General features: G+C 43.3%; 1 protein-coding gene across 3 annotated transcripts in view; it reads left to right on the forward strand.

Moving 5' to 3' along the window:
- The window catches only part of MTR (5-methyltetrahydrofolate-homocysteine methyltransferase), a 93,277-nt gene that overhangs the window by 56,166 nt on the left and 20,584 nt on the right, over positions 1-16,527 (forward strand). For all 3 annotated transcript variants that reach the window (XM_081824329.1, XM_081824328.1, XM_081824327.1), the window contains exons 19-23: positions 4,975-5,064; positions 6,323-6,475; positions 8,249-8,356; positions 9,489-9,589; positions 15,882-15,949. In XM_081824329.1, coding sequence (XP_081680455.1) covers positions 4,975-5,064; positions 6,323-6,475; positions 8,249-8,356; positions 9,489-9,589; positions 15,882-15,949 — 520 coding nt within the window. The remainder of the gene's footprint in view (positions 1-4,974; positions 5,065-6,322; positions 6,476-8,248; positions 8,357-9,488; positions 9,590-15,881; positions 15,950-16,527) is intronic.

A 16,527-nucleotide genomic window follows, 5' to 3' on the forward strand; every position in this document is an offset into this window, starting at 1 on the left:
GTAGGTACATTAAGCATCTATTATAGGTGCTGCTTCCTGGAATCCTGTTTAAGGAGAGATGACATCTTTACCTCAAAAAAAACTTTTTAATTTATTTCAGAAAGCAATGGCAAGGAAGACATTTTTCTCACAAAGTACGTGGGGAAAGTGGTAGAACGCTTTCATGGATGCTGTCCCCTTTGTTAATGTTTTCCATGTTAAAATCTGAATATAACTCTGGCAGCAGTGTTTACTTTTCCTCTTCCATTGCAGAGTGAGTACTAGAGTGTTCTGGAAGAAGGCTAGGATGGTTTAGGACTAACTGCATCCTTGATTTGTCAGCTTTATGGGTGGCAAGATTTAAATTTCTGAAATTGCCGTAGGCTCAGCAAAGCTGATGGAGATCAGACTGTGCCGGTGGGCACAGGACCCTCCTCCCAGTTCCTTAAAAACTTTGCTGATTTCTCTTGTGGACCCAGGACAGAATGTCTCAGGTCTTGATTATTGCAAATATAATCATGTTCTGCTTCTCAGCTCATTGCATAAGAAACAGTCTCTAGATTTTTCCCCCCATCTTTCCAGGGCTGTTTCTGCTCATCTAGGCAAAGTACTTAGCCCCTGAGTGTGGAACACTACCCTGTTTTCTTCTTCGCCTGTCTTCCACCCAGTGGAATAATAACTGAGACAGTGTTCTGTTGAAGGCCAAAAGGGCATCACGGGTTCTATAAACATGAAGTTACACCAAAGAGTTCTTAACCCACTCAAGGATGCGCTATTTCAATTTTTCCTCCACTCTGTCACGTAGGAAAGATCGGGCTCCTTCATTGAAATACTATTCTCATTTAAGGTGTTATTGACTTTGTATTTTATGTCAGTTATTCTTTTGGCTCTGTTTACTGTTAGCATGTGTTTACAAGTTTTTCTTTCTGCATGTTGTGCTGAGCTGTCAAGAGGTTTTGCCTCTGGGGCACAGCCAAACTGAGGGAAATCTTAATAGCAATTGCAAGAGTTTAATAATCCATCATATAAGAAATTTCCTGCCTCTTAATGTAACCACAAGGATTTATTACAAGCCATTAACCCCTCTGTCAGGTAGGCTAACTGTCTACATTCAAGGTGACTTCTGTTACCATTAAGGGAATTAATAACCAAAACAGGTATACTTAATAAGTCCCAGGAGTTGCCAGCTCTGTAGCATTTCTCAGGATATACTGAGTGCAAATGGAGCATAAAAAGCAGTGAAATTAAGAGGCAAATAAGGGGCAAGGATTTTTTTTTTCTTTGTAAGAGAATGATTATCTCTTTTTGTTATTAAATGATGAAGTCTGTACCCAAGTTCCTGTGTGATATGTTATTGAAAAGGTGGAGGGGCACCTGGGTGGCTCAGTTGGTTAAGCATCTGCCTTCGGCTCAGCTCATAATCTTAGGTCCTGGGATCGAGCCCCACGTCGGGCTCCCTGCTCAGCGGAGAGTCTGCTTCTCCCTCTCCCTCTGCCCCTCTGCTTGCTTGTTCTCTCTCTTTCTCTCTCTCTCTCTCAAAATCTTAAAAGGTGGAAAGAGTCTTTTTTCTGATCTTGCTAAGCTCTCTAATCCCACTTCGGGGGAGTTAATGGGTTTATTGAAAAATAATTACTTAAATTTGGCACAGGCTGACCTGTGGTAAGGAAATTATTTTTGGTAATGAAAAGTTCCAGGTATCATGGTACCGTATGATTTCCATGGAGTTTCTTTCTTTCCTTTTTTTCCCATGGAGTTTCTTTATTAAGCAGTACCCTAATAGAGGTCATGACCCCTTTGGCCTGGAAGGATCTCTGCTCTGAATACAGTGGCTCCTGAATGACCTTGGGTTGTGAGAATATTTTTGATGCTTTTCTGGGAAAAAAGTTATTGGATCCTTGGTCTGGCCTTCATCTTCCTCATTGCCACTGGAGGTCATGTTCTTCTTTGTCTTCCTCTCGAGCAGTTTACTCCCCTTGATGCCTGTCTAGCTTTTTTGTTTGCCAGAAACAAAGCACAGATCCCATGGGGAGCCTCTGACTCGGGATCTACTCTAGAGTAGTAGCGACAGAGACACGGATAGCCAGATGGACATGACCGTTGGTCGGTTTGCTGGGTAACCTCGTGTTTGATGAGCATCCACAGCGTGGCTGGTGTGTGGTCCCACCTGTGCGGATTTTGCACTTAGATTGTGGAGAGGGTTCTCTCGAATAACTAGTTGGAAAGCAAGGTGGGCTCAGCATGCCATGTTGTACTCCTGAAATAGCAGCTTTCAAATGTGCCCTTTGTTTTAAGTTTTGATTTTCTGAAGCACAGTCATCAGGTGGGGTAGTTTTCATTCATTGCAGCCTCCGACACTCGGGTGAAATCTTCGTTGGCCTTCCCCGGATCCTCAGTAGCCACTGTTCATCGTCACATAGGTCCTGACCGCTCCCCGCCCCACGGCGCTGCGCTCCGTGGGATCTTTCTGTGAACACGCCAGGTCCTTTCTCCAAGAGTGTTAGGAACCCTGTCCTGTTTTCACTCCTCAGACTCTGTCCCACCCGCAGGAATTGCCTGATGCCATGGCTAACAGAGCAAATGGTGCATCACACGTATCAAGTGAGAGGATTGTGAGCTTCAGAAGGACTTCCTTTTCTCTTCTCTTTTTGGTTTTCTTTTGGCAGTGCCACACAACTCTGGTTTGGGTTTTTCTCCTTCTTTATGGCCGAATAGTATTACCTTGTATGTGTCTATGCCACATTTTGTGTGTCTGTTCATCCATCCATGCACATTTAGGTCACTTCTGTGCCTGGCTACTGGCAATAATGCTGCCAATCATTCTTTTGGAGTCACCATCTTTAGTTTTTCTGGTAGGGGAGGAAGCCCTTGTGCCATCAGTCTTGCCGTTAGCACCCCAGCCCTGCGGTTCTGGGGGCTCTCCCTGGGTCCTTCCTTCCCTCTCTTCTAACATGTTGTCCGTTACGTAATGTCTTTATGCTTGTCTTCTTTACTTCCTGTCACCACCACTGTGGTCCAGGCCTTGATCACGGACTTTTAAAATCTCTTCCCCCTTCTGAGGTGCTTTTAAAAATACTGCTTTGCTATTCTGCAGCTTCAGAATTTTTTTTTTAAAGATTTTATTTATTTATTTGACAGAGGGAGAGACAGCAAGAGAGGGAACACAAGCAGAGGGAGTGGGAGAGGGAGAAGCAGGCTTCCCACCGAGCAGGGAGCCCATTGCGGGGCTGGGATCATGACCTGAGCTAAAGGCAGACGCCCAACGACTGAGCCACCCAGGCACCCCAGCAGCTTCAGAATTTTGAATTTGGTCCTGCTCTCACCGCCTCCCCCCGCCCCAACTGCCTGGAAGGTTAAATCCAAACTCGATAGCATGGATTTCTGGTGCTCTGTGACTTGTCCTCTACTATCCTGCATAAACGTGGCTTCAGAAAATCTGGTTTTGTTCAGCATTAAATCACTCAGCTGATATTTACTGAGCTCTTGTTCTGTGCTGTGCACTTCACTGAGCATAGAGGATCTAACCAGTAAGAGAGATGGGCCCCTCCAGGGCCTACGGTTGAGGGGGGTGTACGAAAATGTGAGAGGCAGTTGTAACCCAGTCGGGTTGGTGCTGGGATAGGGCAAGTGCAGGAAGCTGTGAGAACGCACAGGAGGGCCCCTGATCCCAAAGGTAGAGGTGGTCCGGGCAGGCTTCCCAGGAGGCGCGGGTCAGGACAGACATGAAAGCTAAATGGGACTTAGCCAGGCTGGGCTCTGGCGTTGGAGTGCAGGGCTGGTGGTCCCTGCCAGGGCGGGGAATTTGCGTCTAGCCGGGGACCGGCATGAGGGTAGGTGCTGAATAAATGTGTGTCACGCGAATGAATGTGGAGGCCCAGAGGTGAAAGAGATGACAGAGAGTGTGAGGAACTGAAATGTTTGGGGTAGCTGAGCTTGCTGCGCAAGGCAGAAGATGAAGCAATCGGAGAAAGCCAGGTGGGGGCATTGCATGGCACAGAGAGCAGCCTTGAAAAGGAGTGCTTGGCATGGAATCTACTCTATCCTGGGAGGAATGGGACACTTATGATGACTTTTGTCATGTGGGGTGGTTTGATGAGATTTGCAGTTTGGGACGGCCCCTCTGGTTACAGTGCAGAAGATATACTGTAGACTGGGGGGATTCTGGGCTGCAGAGACCAGCTAGTGGCTTGGACCATGAAAATGTGAAAACGGGGCAGGAAGAAGTTTAGAGGAGGTGTATCATTAGGACTCGGTGAGTGACCGAAATGAGGAATGAATATTAAAGAATGTTCTGTAGAGTTTTGGTTGGGGCGAGTGATGCCACCAGTTGATGTGGAGAAAACAGATAATGTCATGCAGTTCACCTGATGGGCCACGATCGTGGCACTTTTTGTCCCTTTGCTGAATCCATCCATTTCTTCGAGGTCTCTCTCCACCCTGGTTTGTGATGATGACTCATTGCTCAAAGTTCCCGGTCTAGTCTGTATCACGCAGTTGTCTGTATTATCTGCTCATTCAGACCCCGGCACGTGCTTTCTCTGGTGGCTTGCCCTCTCTGCCTCCCCTAGGATGTGGCCAAGGCCTGGAGGGCGTAGGCCATGTCCTGTGGCTCTTGGCATGCCCACCTCCCAGATGCTGACTCCACCCATCAGCTCTCTGCACATATTTGTGGGTAATGATGCTCCTTGTGGAGGGCTCTGGAGGCCCCTCACATGTGGGGAAGAGCTTCTCTTACTGCCCTGGAAATCCTTCGTTTGAAATTGTTACCTTGTAGGAAAGGAAGAATGGGGCCTCACTGTGTCCTTCTGCTACAGGATCAAATCCTGAAAGACCTCTCCTTATCTCTTCTTCCTGCAAACATTTATTGAGACCTTAATTCATGCTGGATACTCAGCTAAGCGCTGGTAGTATATGAGAAGAATGAGGCACAGTTTTTTGCTCCTACGTAGTTCAAGGAGGGCCTGTTATCCTCATCTGTCTGTCCTAATTTCAACTCAGACTCATGGCAAAGGAGGGAAGAAAGTCATCCAGACTGATGAGTGGAGGAATGGCCCCATCGAAGAACGCCTGGAGTACGCCCTCGTGAAGGTGAGTTGTAGGAGCCTGGAGTGAGCATGAAATGGACGGCTGGAGGGGAGAGTCCCTAGACCAGCCCCGAGGGAGTGTGCCCCCCCCCCCCACCAACCACCTCCAGGACCGTTGACTCAGTCTGGAGATATTTTTGGTTGTCACAATAGGGGGTGGGAGGTGTACCTGGCATCCAGTGGCCAGGGATGCTGTGGACATCCCATAGCACACAGGATAGGCTCCACATGACAGTCGTTCAGCCCAGAATGTCCGTGGTGCCAAGGTTGAGAAACACTCTCCTAGACCAAATTGCTGTCTTCTGATCAACAGGCAAGTCTGGGCTCTTCTGCTGATAATTGGAATTTTTTTTAAAGATTTTATTTATTTATCTGTCAGAGTGAGAGAGAGCGAGCCCAATGAGGGGGAGCGGCAGAGGGAGAGGGAGAAGCAGACTCCCTGCTGAACAGGGAGGCTGATGCGGGACTCGATCCCAGGACCCTGGGATCATGACCTGAGCCAAAGGCAGACACTTAGCCGACTAAGCCACATAGGCATCCTGATAATTGGAATTTTAGACAACATAATCTCTTGGCTTCATTGTCCTCATTGTGGTCTGGAGAATTTCAGGGTTTTTTTTGGCTCTCAAATTTAACTTTTAACTTCTTGAAGCTTTTGAGATTCGCATATTTGAAGTTGTACAGTCAGCTACATCCAAGGGACCTCAAACTGTGGACACGGAGGATTAGGGCTTGATCAGTGACGGCTGGAGAAGCCCGCGGAAGCTTCATGGATTTGAACTTCACCTCAGGGTCCTGCCCATTGTCATTCCTCCCCCAGCCCCAGAGCTTCATAGGGACAAAACATGCTGATTTCACAGGAGATCTTTAGTAATGGATACTCTGCTGAACCACTAGGATGCAAAGTGTATTTTATGATGAATTTGAACTTTACTTACTAGTATTTCTTCTCTCACTAGGAACTCACTTTTACTGAGTACTTACATTGTGTCAGTCCAGTCAGCTAAGCACTTTACATAGGGTATTTCATTTAATCCTCAAAATAACCACCTGAGGCAGGTACTATATGACAATTTAATTTAGGAAACTGAGGCTTGGTAAATTGCTAAGATTAGTGATAGGAGTCAGGATTTGAACCCATGCAATCTGATTCCAAAACCTGAACTCTTAAGCATTTCCATGATTCATTCTTTATTGGGTATTTGGACTTAAGCCAATTTTTAATGTGATTTTTTTTCCCTAATTTTTTTTTTTTTTAATAGGGTATTGAAAAATATATTATTGAGGACACTGAGGAAGCCAGGTTAAACCAGGAAAAATATCCCCGGCCTCTGAATATAATCGAAGGGCCTCTGATGAACGGCATGAAAGTTGTTGGTGACCTTTTTGGAGCTGGAAAAATGTTTCTACCTCAGGTTGGCAAAAGATGGGGAAAGCGGACGGGGGGTAGTTTTTACAACTGGAAGAAAAAGACTTTGTCTTTTAATAAATAGTAAGTTCGGGTATATTTCTCAGGTTTTGGTTTTGATAAGAGCTTGGGGACATTTGAGATCGGGTCATTCTTTCTCTAAATGTGTTCAAGAGTAGTGTCTGGAAGGTCCATCTTTAGGGTGAGGTGCAGGTTAGAGGTCAATGGAAACTGTTAGCATTCTGATCTCCATGTTTGGATCTGTGTCCCATCTCTTACTCCCAACACCCATCTACTCTTCCCCCAAGTTACAATAAAACCCAAGATGAATGTAAAGTTCATAGCATTCGTGTTTGATTTGCCAGCAAGTATTCATCTTTAAGGATGTGTATTTTGAACAAATCATTCCCATTTAAAATAGTGATATACATTACATTGTAACTTTCAAGAAAGCCAGAACTCTCATTTTGATTTATAGAAGCTGTTGACCATATCAGTGAACAAACTTGTGTTGAGCCATCACGGTTAGGGCTGCGAGGCATTACACAAAACTTAAAGGCCCTGTTTTTGTTTCTGTTTTTTTTATTACTCATTCTGTATTCATTCATTGCCCATTTCCTTTATAACATTTACCCCCTTTTTCAAACAGCTTTATTGTTTTATAATTAACATACAACGAAGTGCACATATTTAGAGGATGCAGTTTGATGAGTTTTAACACATGCACCAGTGAAACTCTCGCTAACTTGAGCTAAGGAACGTTTCGTTGTCCTGTCCTCTTAATCTCCTCCAACCTGTGACAGTTCCTCGGTCTTGGTTCTTCATGGTGCTGACTTATTTTTCACTTTGCATTTTTGAGTAAACATTAGACATTTTGCAATGTAGTTTGAAAAATGTCTTGTATCCCTCCCCCAACTTCTTCCACTCATGTTAGTGTTTTTACTTGACCCTCGCGCAGTTAGCAGAACCCAGAAATTAACATCAACGTAATGCTGTTAAAGCAGGACCTCATTCAGATTTCACCAGTTTTTCCACTACTGTTTTCTTTTTATTCCAAGATCCCACACTGCTTTTTTATCCTACCTTCCTCAGTACAGTACAGTTATTATGTAGACTGTTCCTCAGTTTGAGTTTGTCTGATGTTTGCTCATTCTTCAGCAAGAATAAGAGCGTTGCTGTGCCCCTCACAGTGGATCTTATCAGGATTTCCAGAATGTTGCTGGGTCTCATTAATGGTTATATGAACTCTGCTCATTTGGTTAATGGTGTCTGCTAGGTTTTCTGCACTGTGAATTTACTTGTAGGGAGAAACTTGGAGACTGAGCAAATATCCTGTTTCCCATCATACTTCCACCCATGAATTTTAGGATACATTGATGAATTTTGTAAAAGGCCCTGTTCTTGCTTAAGCATGAGCCTTAATTATAAGTGAATTGTAATGCTGGGGATCGAGAAGAGAAGGCTGAGAAAGGGCTCATGCTGGAAAAGGATGCCTAGAACCTGGAGAAGTGATAGACAGCCTTCTAGGCTGAGGAAAAAATACCGTGCAGAAGTTTGGAAGACAGAAATCACAGCATGCGGGTCCTAGCCTCGTTTTCCTTCTGCTATGCCTTGTTCATCATCTTTCCCCACAAGGAACTTGTTCCTTATCCTGTCTGCTGTCAAAAGTGGACTCCAGTGGTCAAAGCTTGCATTCTTGATTTAGGCTGAAATTCACAAGTGGCCATCAGCAACCATTCAGGATCAGGTAAAGACGCCTGACTCCATGTATTTTTCCTAGGTTATAAAGTCAGCTCGAGTCATGAAGAAGGCTGTTGGCCACCTTATTCCCTTCATGGAAAAAGAAAGAGAAGAAAATAAAATGCATGCTGGCATAGAAGAAGAAGAGGCAAGTCATTTTGTCCAGGCCGCTGAGCCCTGTGAGCAATTGGCCTCAAAGACTTACTGGGGTGGGGTAGGGACCATGGGGCTTGGCTGTGCTTCTCATTGAAGATAAAATGGAGCAACGATCTCTTTGACCCAGTCTCAGAATACCCTGGGCTTTTCCTTTGAGTGTGGCTTTGTGAATTTTTAATATGAACGTAGTTTTTCAGATAGAGCCCATGATTTCAAATCAAAACCAGTTCGTTCATTCATCTGCTGACCATTTAACAGAGCTCCTACTATGTGCCCAGCACGGTGCTCCACACTGTAGCTACAGAACTTGGTCCCTGCCCTTGAGGTAACTGAGTGATGTTTGGCTTTGGAAAACCTCTTCACTGATAGTCTCTGTACCCTGGTAACGTTCCAGCACTGCTTCTGGATCCAATTTAACTCCTGTTGGCTGCACCACCAGAGTAAATCATTAAACTTTGACTTTGTTTAGCGCCCTGTGACGCTCAGCCGGCTTTGGCCTGTGGGATTCTGAATTCTTATATTGATGTGAGTTTGTCAATGGCTCCGACAGATGTAGAATCCCACTTGCCTTGCATGCCCTTTTCTTTTCTCTTTTTAAAAAATGATTTATTCATTCATTTAGTTACATATTTGGGAGAAGGGGTGCCCACAGTGCATAGCACGATGGTATTAAAGAAACAAAATATAATGAAATGCCCCTGCAGTGGGCCGTTGAGATGGTGATTCGGGTTCCGATGGGCCGTATGCACTCTCCAGCTTCTCCCTCTGGTCCCTCCTCCTCCCTTACTGCTCACAATAAATATTCGTCAGACAGCGTTTTTGGAGTTAAGGATATGTTCTTCAGCTATGGGACTGTTTTGTAGTTGACCTTAACCTGTTCTTTGAGGTGATGGAACCCCCGGTTGAAGCTTCTTGGGCTGACCAACGAGGCAGGCCTCCTTCAGACAGCTCGGGCTTACAGCTTTCTACTGGCAGAGCACGTGATGTGGGTTCTAGGTCTGCTTTTGAGGTTGCCTTGGTTTTGTGAAAGTGCTTTCTGTGGCAACACCTGTCTGGCTCTAGGGAATTAGGTGATCTGCTCTAAGTGAGCACAGCAATGCTCAGCTGCATGGCTTACTCCCCAGGATCCTTACCAGGGCACCATTGTGTTGGCTACCGTGAAGGGCGACGTGCACGACATAGGCAAGAACATAGTTGGCGTGGTCCTTGGCTGCAATAATTTCAGGTAAGTTAAGACTCACCTCTTTCAACCCCTTTCTTATTTAAAAATAAAAGCATTAACAGGATGATTCTTTATTGGTCAGGAGGGGGAGGGTATGGCCATGGATATTGTAGATGATTTTTCATTTCTGTTTCCTGACTCTGTTTTGTACATTCTCTACATTGTTGAATACACCTTTTCAAATGAAGTAAGTTAGTAATTAATCTGTGATCTGTGTGGTAAGGACAAAAAGAACAGTAAAAGCTATTCCAGCAGGGTCAGAACAACCAAGAGGCTTCTTGAGAATTGACCTTGGGCCTAGGCTCTAATAACTAGAACACTGGGCTCCTGCCCATAGCCAGTGGCATGGGGCATATTCTGTTTTTCTTCTCAATAAATTGCCATGTTTTAGAACTGAGATTTTATAAGACTTTGGCTAAATGGGGTGTTGTAAGAAGGCTTTGACTGTACAATTCTCTCTTTCCCCTGCTTAGAACAGGACCATGCATCCCTCTTGGAAACAATGAAGCTAGATTTTGAAATGTTGTATAGAAGTAAAATCTCTGGCTGACATATCTCATTAGAGTGAATATTCAGCCCTCAGTTATTTCCATGTGAGAGCTGATGACCGTAAGTGTACATTTTGCCCAGATTTCAACATATTCTTTATGATCAGAAGCCTAATATAACTAATGCCTTCTCTGGTCCATGTCCAACCACCAGTCCCTTTGAGTCATGGACTTCTTTCCAATGTGCTGTTTTTTCTGTGAAGTAGGGAGCCCCTCACAGGTGTCTCCTGCTGTCCCGTGACAATTCCCTGTTGATCCCCTCCCTCTCTCATCTTGGTTAACCATCTCTGCCTTCCAGGCAATTCAGTGCAACCAGGAAGCACTCAGGGAGGCTCCAGATGGAGGAGCCGCGTCAGGATGGCACCTTTCTGCCTCTGTCTTCACTGGTGTTTCTGTTTGCTGCCTACTCACTGTCAGAACACTTAGCACTTCCTTCTTGTCCTTGGAAATGAATATTGTTCTTGGAATGCATTCATTATTTTTTAAATGATAAATATATTGGAGATACTGCGGAGGTGGTTGTAATGAGATTTCCCCAGTAGAATAAGTATTTGGATAAGGTGTTTGCTTCCTGAAATCTATAAGACATCTCCGCTCTTGTCTCACCTTTTCAAGTCCCATGTTGTTGGCTTCTGTTGGCATTCATTGTAATTAGTTAAAATTGAATTCAGCTCGTAAATGTTTATAGATCATCTCCTATACACCACACATTGTACTAGTGACACCAGAAATGGTTTAGTTGGCGTTTCTCAAGAATTCAAGGAATTTATTGTTTACTAAATAGCCAGGTTACATAGTCAACCGTGATCATGGAACAGAAACTGTTGAAAAAAGCAGTTTGTAGGGAAACTTCCTAAAGCAATTCTTGAGATATAATTGTCAAGTGTTTATAATTTTTTATTTTGAAAAATGGGTAAGTAGCCAAGAGAGTCGCACTAGGAATGTTTTTTCCTCCAGTAGAGACATTGTAAGAGGCCAGGGAGAACTGTGGCATTTCTCCAGGGTGCTCCTAGTGCGGAATGTCAGCATTTGTGAAAGTCTGCTTATTAAACCCAAGGCTTTCCTCCAGCACATCTAGTCCTTTGTCTTGTGCATTGAAAGTCTGCTTATCTTTGCTCATAAGTCTAACTGGAGGAATATCTTCTCCAGTGAAACTGTAATTATTCCTTTTATAAAAATATAAGTGAATGTGCAAACATTTTCTATCCCGTCAGACACCCTTTTGGGTCTTGTGTCTCTTAACACGTGGCCACCTGGTCAGTTTAATTTTATGGCGTCAGCTAGTAGACAAGTGCCCCGAAAATCTACCTTATGTAGTTAAACGTGTACTTTTGCTGAGCATCAGGTTTCTAGGCTAGATTTGGGGTGAACCACCCAGCTAGTGAGTAAGTCTAACAAACCATCTGGTACCAAATCCTAATACAACTTTCTAGCTCTTGGCTGTTTGTCATTGATGCAGAAAATCTAATAAAAGGGAAAGAACTTCCTTCTTTGTGAAGGAAAAGGAAGTAAAGGGGACTAAAGACGATAGTCCTGTCTAGACAGAGAACATTTTTATGGGGATGACGCATTAGATTCTATGTTATAATAGAATGTATAAATTTGAGAATTTGAATAGACCTCAGGGATGTATCCACTGAGAGTCTACTAATACCTAACATTAATTTACCACTTCACAAATTAGATAGTGCTTTCATAGCACTGATTTTTTTCTGTCTTCTTTTCCTGATGTTTTTCTTTTCCTTTCTTTTTATGGTTTTAATCCTGCTCTGCCTGCTTCAATTACTGTCTTTCTCACTTTCTCACAAGGAAACTGAGGCTTCGAGAGGTTAAGCGGTTTCTTCATGGTCACACAGCCAGCAAGAGGCAGGCCATATGCCCAGGGCTTCTGGTTCCAAAAGTCAGGACCCTGTGCTCTGTCAGTTTATCTTCCAGTATTGATTCTAGTTATAAAGTTAAACAACTTTAACTGTACTGTTTAATGTTGATATTCTAGTTAAATTCCTCTTACGTAATTTGATTTTTGATCAGATCGTACATGAAAATGGATTTTAGATACACTCCTTACTAATTATTACATAGAAAATGTGGATTTTTCCCACTTAACAGGTAATGCACACTGTTTAATTATGTAAGAAAAAGTAGGATATGTCAAAAGAAAATTTAAAATTAGATATCCTATATCTAGTACTTTAAAAATATGGATCTGGAGAAATGTAATAACAGAGGCCTGTTTATATTTTAACCAGTGCTTGCTAATCTACCTGTGGAGTATAAGTAAAAATTAAGCAGCAAAGAGTTATGAATGAACAGAATAATGGTAGAGTGTTCAACTATACTAAGTCAAGGGCACACTAATCCACCTGTCCTGACCACACATGCTCACTTGATGATTATTCATAGGCTTTCAACCTGATGTGTGTATATGAGTATGTGTGTGTATGGGTGTGTGTGTTACATGGTTTTTCAGCTTAACTGAGATATAATTGACCTGTAACATTTTGTAAGTTTAAGGTGTACAGCGTATTGATTTGATACAGTTCCATATTGCAATATGATTACCACCATAGTGTTAGCTAACACCACCATCCCTTCACATAATTATCATTTCTTTTTTGTGGTGAGAACATTTTCTCCACGTCTTGGCCAACACTTGTTACCACTTGTCTTTTTGAAAACAGCCATTTTAACAGGTTTGAGGTGATATCTCATTATGGGTTTGATTGGCATTTCCCTGATGCTTAGTGATGCTGAGCATCTTCTCGTATACATATTGGTCTTTTATAGGTCTTCTTTGGAAAAATAGCTATTCAGTTTGTCTGCCCAACTTATATTTGAAAGGGAGACTTTCCAGAATTTATTTTTTTTTAAAGGAGAAATTGAAACAGACTCTCTTAGCTCCGCTTAACCTCAGATTGGAAACGGGCCACGGGGACTGCAGAGTAGTAGGGTACTGCCATCTGGTGGTAGCACCTGTGAATTGCAAGATCAGAAAGGAAATTCTGTCTTTGTTCAGTTCACTTCTGGAGACTGCAGCAGATAGGAGGCACCCTGAATGAATGCAGATGCATGGCTCTGAGTTTCCTTTTTAATTCTTCCAGAGAGTACAAGGGACTTTATCTATTACAGTACTTTTTAAATTGTATGTATTCTTAGGTAGTATTGGATGCCTTTGCTAAAGCAGCGAGTGCAGCTTACATTTTTTTCTGAATTAGAAGCCCAAATTATTGCTTGCGTTTACAGCTGTTATAAGCACTTTAGAAAGATGATTTTAAAATCACCATTTTCCCATAACGTTAATTTTTTTTTTTAAAGATTTTATTCATTTATTTGACAGAGAGGTACACAGCAAGAGAGGGAACACAAACAGGGGGATTGGGAGAGGGAGAAGCAGGCCTCCCGCTGAGCAGGGAGCCCGATGCGGAGCTCGATCCCAGGACCCTGGGATCATGACCCGAGCCGAAGGCAGACGCTTAACGACTGAGCCACCCAGGCGCCCCCATAACATTAATTTTTATTCTCTTTAATCTCTCACGTGGCATAATACAAGACTGTGTATAAGAAGAGGCCTGTGGACATGGGGCATAGAGCTCCAGGTGGAGAAGGGAAACCAAGGGAAAACATGGGGGAATGGAGAATGGAGGTGTGGGGGCAACAGGACATGGCGGTGAAGATGAGGGACAACGGCAAGGGGGCGGTGGGAAGTAGGGCGGGAGCTGCGGAGGGCAGGGCTGGGTTTGTAACCCACCCCTCCCCTCCAGGCTTCAGGTCCTTCCTTCAGCTGAAGTTCCCCAGGGCTACCTGGTTCCTCATTCTGGACCTTTAGTGCTCGTCTCTTCCTGGCCTGCCCTCTTTTTTCCTTCATCTAGCTGATACCTACTTTTTCTTTGAAAATTCAGCTGAGGTATTGCCCTCCTGGGATGCTTCAAGTTCCATTTGGATAACTAAAGAAATGTCAAATTTAGGGGGTGCCTGGGTGGCTCAGTCGACTGAGTGTCCAACTCTTGACTTCGGCTCAGGTCATAGTCTCAGGGTCATGAGATCGAGCCCCACATTGGGCTCTGCACTGGGCGGGGAGCCTGCTTAAAATTCTCTCCCTCTGCCACCCCCCATCCTCAATTGCTCTCTCTCTTAAAAAAGAAAGAAAGAAAGAAATCTCAAACTTAGTATTTCGAAAATTGAACTAGTTGTGGCCCTTAAGATGCCCCCTCCTCCCCCCTGACCTCTCTGCCTCCAATTTCCTCTCCCCCATTCTGTTCAGTCACAAGGTCTCCTTACTGTCCTCAAACCAAGCAAGCATGCAAAGATGTTCCTGAAAGACACATTGCTTAAAACAAGAAAAAGACACGAGAGCAAGTTGATTCTTACTATCATACTGGCGATTTTTAGTTGAATTTTAAAAATACATATACAATGTTGAATACAGTCAGCTTTGAAATGTATGCCTTTTTGTCTTGATTTAAAGACAATTTACTAATTAATTGAATTTAAATTAAAAAAATAAAGGCAATATACTATTTTGCTTAGTTTTATATGCAACAGTCTATATTTAGTTATAGTTTAGCAAAAAATCCAATTACCAGACTTTTCAATATGCTAAAAAAAAAAAAAAAAGGTGGTGTCCTCTGACTCTTGTTATACCCTGTGGCACCACAGCATTAAAATCTGCAGCATTTCCTCTACCAGGTTAGTGCTAACACCCTGAGTATAGTTATTATTGATTTGAAATTGTCTTGGTTTTTTACTGAGGAGTCTGTATGTGCTAGTTTATTTTTTAAAAAATTTTTAAGTGATATGGGAGCAAGCTGAAAAGTCAGTATAAAACGTATATAGCAAGAAGCAAACTCCTTCCTGCCCGGCATCCACTGTTACCAGATGATACTGTGTCAAGTAGTAGTTCGTAGCATTGATTTTTTTTTTTTTTTATCTAAAATTATTTTGCGCCTGGGTGGCTCAGTCGTTAAGCGTCTGCCTTCGGCTCAGGTCATGATCTCAGGGTCCTGGGATCGAGTCCCGCATCGGGCTCCCTGCTCAGTGGGAAGCCTGCCTCTCCCTCTCCCACTCCCCCTGCTTGTGTTCCTTCTCTCACTGTCTCTCTCTCTCTCTCTCTGTCAAATAAATTAAATCTTTAAAAAGAAAAAAAATATTTTGCCTATTTTAATGACATTGTAAAAGAAGTGAAAGTGCATGCTGTGAAATGCATACTCATGATAAACTTAAATTGTAAAAATGACTGGCATGGTGGGTCCTTTCTCCATCTTGACGACGGGAGGAATGGGAAATTGTTACTGAATGATCCAAGTTTATATTTGGGATGACGACAGGGCATTGAAAATAGTGGTGATGGTTGCACAACATCGGGACTGACTGTAATTTGTGCCTCTGGGTAAACTTATTGGGTAACAGGGCAAACGATATTTTACATATTTTACCAGAGCTTAAAAAAAATAATAATGCCACATGACAAAAATGATTGAATCATATTTTTGGAATGGGTGAATTTTATGCTGTGTGAATTCTGTATCAATAAAGCTGCTTTAAAAATCTTAGCATTGCACCTGGCATATGTGGTAAGTACTTCATAAGTGGTCATTGTAGTTGTGATGATTGTCGGTGCTTAGTGAGCATGTCCCTGTGACTCCAGTTGACATTAGAGGAGTGTTTGGTGGCTGAGTAAAAATGTTCATCTCGGCTTTGTCTCTGATGGGTTCTCATTAATTTCCTCACATCTCCTTTCTGTCCCCCAGAGTTATTGATTTAGGAGTCATGACTCCCTGCGACAAGATCCTGAAAGCTGCTCTTGACCATAAAGCAGGTACGGTTCACCTGTGCTTCTGGGCTTTCCACTGGATGTCCTCACCAGCAGGGTGTGTCTGTCAGTAACCGGTGATGCCCCAGCCCGCGTGGGACCAGTGGGGCACTCAGGCAATTAGAGGCCAGTTCCTGCGTGGGGGGCTTTCACTGTCGTTTATAGTGGGGTTTGGATTGGTGAATAGGGACCGGTGAAACTCCTCCCAGCTGGGAAGATGGGGAATGGGAACAGGATTATTACAGGGTCGTATCAGATTTTTCTCTGTGTATCATCGTTTTTATGTTTCTTGAGACACTGTGACGCATTTAAGTCTGGGAAATCCTAAACAGTGCATTTTATTTGCATGGCTTCCCCAAACTGTGGCAAGCACATTACTGCAACTTGAAGCTACAAATCGTATTTACTACCAAAAGCGAACAAATAAATTGAAACTCCCCAGAAAAGATGTCTTAGAATTAGAAGTTGGGAATTCATTTAAGGTCTTCTGGTCTTTATTACAAAGGTTTTAAAATGAGTCTTGCATACTTTTCTGTGTTTTCTCTCATCCTCCTCCTCACTGTCCTTTTTTCCTTTTTGAAATA

Source organism: Leptonychotes weddellii, chromosome 6, assembly GCF_054177405.1.
Source record: "Leptonychotes weddellii isolate Sample4059 chromosome 6, ASM5417740v2, whole genome shotgun sequence".
NCBI lineage: Eukaryota > Metazoa > Chordata > Mammalia > Carnivora > Phocidae > Leptonychotes > Leptonychotes weddellii.